At 33.9% G+C, this 5,372-nt stretch overlaps 1 protein-coding gene across 1 annotated transcript in view; it reads right to left on the bottom strand.

The window, feature by feature from the left end:
* LOC122534057 (hepatic leukemia factor-like) overlaps window positions 1-5,372 on the bottom strand; it is a gene marked incomplete at its 5' end in the record, with an annotated part of 24,872 nt that overhangs the window by 3,845 nt on the left and 15,655 nt on the right. Inside the window, 2 exons of the mRNA XM_043664342.1 lie at window positions 1,144-1,381; window positions 2,426-2,559. Of these exons, the coding sequence (XP_043520277.1) occupies window positions 1,144-1,381; window positions 2,426-2,559 (372 nt within the window). The remainder of the gene's footprint in view (window positions 1-1,143; window positions 1,382-2,425; window positions 2,560-5,372) is intronic.

Here is a 5,372-nt window from a genome sequence, read left to right as displayed (position 1 = left end):
AAAAAAAAAAAAAAAAAAAAACAGTCAAAATTGTCGATATGACGGATTTTAGATTTTATTCTATTTTTTTTCTTTTTTTTTGTTTTATATGTGGGTTTAGAGTCGCATCGACTACGAGGTCTTTAGCGACGTATTTTTTTTTTCTTATCTTTTTGTAAGAAAATGATAGTATAATATAATAAATGATAGAATATAGGCGTTAAAAGTCATGATTGTATTTTGTCAAAAGAAAAGTTGTTCTACAGATCAATATTAATAAGAAAAAAAAACAGTCAAACTCGTCAATATGACGGACTTTAGATTTTATTCTATATGTCTTTTTCTTGTCTTTTCGTAAGGAAAGAATTCTTTTTAATGATAATATAATAAATGATGGGATATATGTACTTTTTATTAAAAAATCTTCTCAAATTGAACTCGAATTTAACTTGAAATTAATAAAATTACTTTTCTCTAATGTTTTCTCTGATGTTTTTATTTAAAAAATCTTAAAAAATGAACTTTTATTAAAAAATGAACATTTTATTTAAAAAAAATCTTAAATTGAACTCGAATTTAACTTCAAATTAATAAAATTACTTTTCTCTGATGTTTTTATTAAAAAATCTTAAAAAATGAACTTTTTATTAAAAAAATTTTAAATTGAATTCGAATTTAAGTTCAAATTAATAAAATTACTTCTTTCTAATGTTTTCTCTGATGTTTTTATTTAAAAAAATCTTAAAAAAACGAACTTTTATTAAAAAATGAACATTTTATTAGCAAAAAATCTTAAATTGAACCCGAATTTAACTTCAAATTAACAAAATTACTTCTTCTTAATATTTTTATTTAAAAAAATCTTGAAAAATGAACATTTTGTCAAAAAGAATCTTAAATTAAACTCGAATTTAACTTCAAATTAATGAAATCCCTTTTCTCCAAATTAATGTTTTATTTAAAAAAGGATGAACAAAAATAGGTAGGAAGAAACTTTTAGCCCACACTGCAGACAGTTACAGATGAGTCTACTCAACTAAAAAAAAAAAAAAAAAAAAAAAGAAGTGAATCGTAAGGGAAACTTAAACGTCGCTCAGGATCGACGTGTGAAGTGTATCGCCGACGTAGAGAGGAATACTGAGGGTGTGACTGAAGTTCACTCACTGGAGTCCGCCGGTGAGGGTGGGTTCATGGTGTCAGGGGAGCAACACTCGCTCGGCGAGGGTGATCTCTCGCGTTTGGTGACCGGCTCCAAGTGGAGACCTGCCGGGCCTTGGTGCCCCGGTGTCTCGGTGTTGTTGATCTTGTGCAGCTGCCCGCTCTGCATCGTGCCCTGGCCACCGCCGGCCACGCCGTCCACAGGAATGCCGTTCTCGGAGAGAAACTCGTCTAGATCCACGTACTGAAACACAAGGGCAACAGCATCCTCGTTTTTCGTTTCGTTTCAGCTACGAAGAGTGAAGATTGGTCGGTCACCAGGGTTCGAACGTTTCGAACTGCTTATTAACAGAGTTTGGTGAGCATTCGATCGAGATTTGAGATTCTTCGAGAGAGAATTGTGGTGAAACGAAGTTCGTCCATTAACTCCATTAATTCCTGCGCTGGAATGACGTTCCACGCGCTTCGAGAGTCTTTTGTCCCAAAATTGTAATACTTTCACGGTTTCAAGTAGAACAAAGAATAAGTTTATTAACTTCTCAATCATTTCTATCGAGTGATATCCATGAGTTACCGACGAGTTCGAAAAGGAAAGCGACGAATTGTTTTGTACGGTTCGGTCACTCGTTATGGTCCGCAATCAGTTTGCCAGCGCAAGTGATTAACGTTGAATTTGTTAAATCAATTTACTTTATTATTATTATTATTATTACTATTATGGTTTAAAATGGATTAATCAAGGTGATGGAGAAGGCAATGGCTGCTATTTACAAATTGAACAGAACAGAAGACAGATTCGATACGTTGTTGCGATGTCCCTCTTCGAGAATGCCAGTCCAATTTGAATTTATAAAAAATTAATTAAACCATAGCTTTGCAATTTTAGCCCGTAGGCTTGGTCGCGTCACACGCAGGATATTTGTACGTAGAATCAGAGATTCAGTCTTGAGTCAGTATCACTTTTGTACCGTCAGAATTAAATGATTAAATCGTACACGTTTCTACTAATCCAAGTAACGTTAGCAACACAGTTTGGCAACCATTCGTTCTACGAAACGATGCTCTCTGCGAAGAATAAATTTCCCTGTTCGCGACAGAAGAAGTCGAAAGGAAAGAACGAGTTCTCCGATTGTTGTCCTTTTCCTTTCCATTCGCAGTTGAAGGCAAGAATAAGAGAAGAACAATTCCAAGATTGTGTTCGGAAAAAATTTTTTCGGATCCATGTGTTGAGGATCAGCCGAGTTGTGAGCTTACCGTATCGCGTTTTTATACATACATGGTTCAATACCTTCAGGTCGGCATCATAGGGCAGAGTTTTGTCCCAGAGGTTTGGGCCGAGGAAGGCGGCCTGCGCTTCCACGTTGCCCCATAGCTCTCCGTCGGCGTCCTTCTTCTCCTCCGGTCCATCTTTACCTTGTTTTCCTGCAGCATAATTGGTTAAAATCAGTGCCGATATCTCTTCGAACGATCAAACGTTTGCCTTGCATAACTTCTTGTATCTTGCTTGTAAAAAGCGATCAGAAGCATTCGGAAATCTTCAAAATTAACGTAAAACCGCAAAATTACATGAAATTACTTTTGTAAAGTTATTGTAATATAAAAATTATTGCAATATTAATATTATTATTATATAAATATTATTAATTATTGCAATGTATAATACTTGCATAATATTTAGTAGCAAAGACGAGTCTCTGCTCGAGATTGTATCTTTTAATTACGTTTGTAAAAATTTGAAACTGCACGAAGCTCTGCAGTCTAGTCGTTTATTAAGTATTCGTCAATTATGTACGCAATTCAAACTGAATCTTCACCGAATTAAAAATTATTCCTGGCACCAGATCCAAAGTATATATAATTTGTAAAATAAATATTTAAAAAAAACGTAAATATATTAAATTTATATTTGCAATATTATTCATGAAATAGATATATAAATTATATAAATATTTATGAGATAAATATTACGAAACAACTATAAATAGTGATATTAACTTGTTGTGCTGGAATGAAGTGTCACGCACGACGAGAATTTTTTGGCCAAAAAATTGCAACGTCGTCGCAGTTTTAAGTATACTAAAATATAATCGAGGCAGGGTAAATAATAAAATTATTACTTCTCAGTAATTTCTATCCAGTGATATCATTCAGACGAGTTATCATTCCAAAAAGAAATCATTGTAGACGGGTTTGGTCACTCGTTATGGTCCGTGCAACCAGTTGCCAGCGCAAGTGTTTAAGTTAGGTTCAGATTAATAATAAAGGCAAGTTAATAATATTGTTAGTAGTACAATGATATAATGATAGTCACTATTAACGATAATAGTAACATCACAAATAAATATTATTAATATTTATAATATATATAAATATCGTTCCAAAAAGAAACGAATCATTGTATACGGGTTTGGTCACTCGTTATGGTCCGCGCAACCAGTTGCCAGCGCAAGTGTTTAGGTTAGGTTCAGATTAATAATAAAGGCAAGTTAATAATATTGTTAGTAGTACAATGATATAATGATAGTCACTATTAACGATAATAGTAACATCACAAATAAATATTATTAATATTTATAATATATATAAATATCGTTCCAAAAAGAAACGAATCATTGTATACGGGTTTGGTCACTCGTTATGGTCCGCGCAACCAGTTGCCAGCGCAAGTGTTTAGGTTAGGTTCAGATTAATAATAAAGGCAAGTTAATAATATTGTTAGTAGTACAATGATATAATGATAGTCACTATTAACGATAATAGTAACATCACAAATCAATATTATTAATATTTATAACATATATAAATATCGTTCCAAAAAGAAACGAATCATTGTATACGAGTTTGGTCACTCGTTATGGTCCGCGCAACCAGTTGCCAGCGCAAGTGTTTAAGTTAGGTTCAGATTAATAATAAAGGCAAGTTAATAATATTGTTAGTAGTACAATGATATAATGATAGTCACACGTTTTATAATATATTTATAATATATTTCATTTTCATTATCATTTATAATATATTTCCAAAAAGAAACGAATCATTGTATGCGAATTTGGTCACTCGTTATGGTCCGCGCAAGGGTTCAGGTTAGTTTCAGGTTAATAATATAGGCAAATTAATAATAAATATTAGCAGTACAATGGTATAATAATAGTCACTATTAACGATAATAGTAACATCATAAATAAATATTATTAAAACCATTGCTTGTTAATAAATAACAATAATTATAATACAACAATAACAATATGCGTCGTAACGTGACGAAATTTACACTCGCGTAACTTCGCCACGTTGTAAAACACTTTCTAAAAGAAAGATAAGAAAATAAAATGAAAATCGACGCGGAAGGCAGATCGGTTTTTATTGATATATAAATAAGATTATACACCATCATCATACACCTCTGTCAGACCGCGACGCTCCAGCAAGCTATTAACAAGCTCCATCATTCGGCTGGTGGTTTCTTAAAAAAGAATTCTCGTTTCGCTTCATTCACGCGGCTCTTTTACCTTCGTTCTTTCTTTCTTCTTTTTTTTTTTTTCGGGTACGGAAGAGGAGAAGAAGCCAGAGCCTCTTAGAATACGATGCGATGACACACTTCCTGCACGTTCCGCCGCGTTCTTTGCCACCTTTCTTCCCCACCAAGAGCCACGATGTGTGTGTGTATGTGTGCGTGTGTGTCGGAAGCCGCGGCCGCCAAGAAATTATTTCGTGGAAGAAAAGAAAAAGAGAAGAGGCGCGGATCAGTCGAGCGGCCTTGGGGATGCTCTTCCAAAAATAGTGAGCCTAACCAGCCGCTCTCCTCTGTTTCTTCTTCTTCTTCTTCCGCGTTTCTTTTCGTTCCCTTGGCCAAGGCCGCGTCGATTGTTCACTCGCGTTCCTCTTTGCCTTTGTCTTTCACACATTCGATTCGATGTCTCTCTTCATCGTAAATGCGCGAACTTCTTTTTAGATTAGAAAATTATTAAATTAAGGGGGTATTCTGGTAATCCGGCTTTAAAGAAAAAGATCAATCTGTTTCTCTTTTACATTTTCTCGACATAATATATGCTTTTGAGAATGTCTATGTGAAAGGATTTGTTTGAATTCGTAAAATTGGCAAAGTTATGGATGTTTAAAGGGAACGGTGTACTGCTCGTGCAAACGTACGTAAGTATGAATATATTTTTGTACAACGGGTGACAAAAGCTTCAAATGTGTTTTTCTCAAAAAATATATTATTTTATAATATTATT

The sequence above is a fragment of the Frieseomelitta varia genome, unplaced genomic scaffold (genome assembly GCF_011392965.1).
Source record: "Frieseomelitta varia isolate USP_RPSP 00005682 unplaced genomic scaffold, Fvar_1.2 scaffold_572, whole genome shotgun sequence".
In the NCBI taxonomy this organism is placed as follows: Eukaryota; Metazoa; Arthropoda; class Insecta; order Hymenoptera; family Apidae; genus Frieseomelitta; species Frieseomelitta varia.
This window is presented reverse-complemented; position numbering and strand designations above follow the sequence as displayed.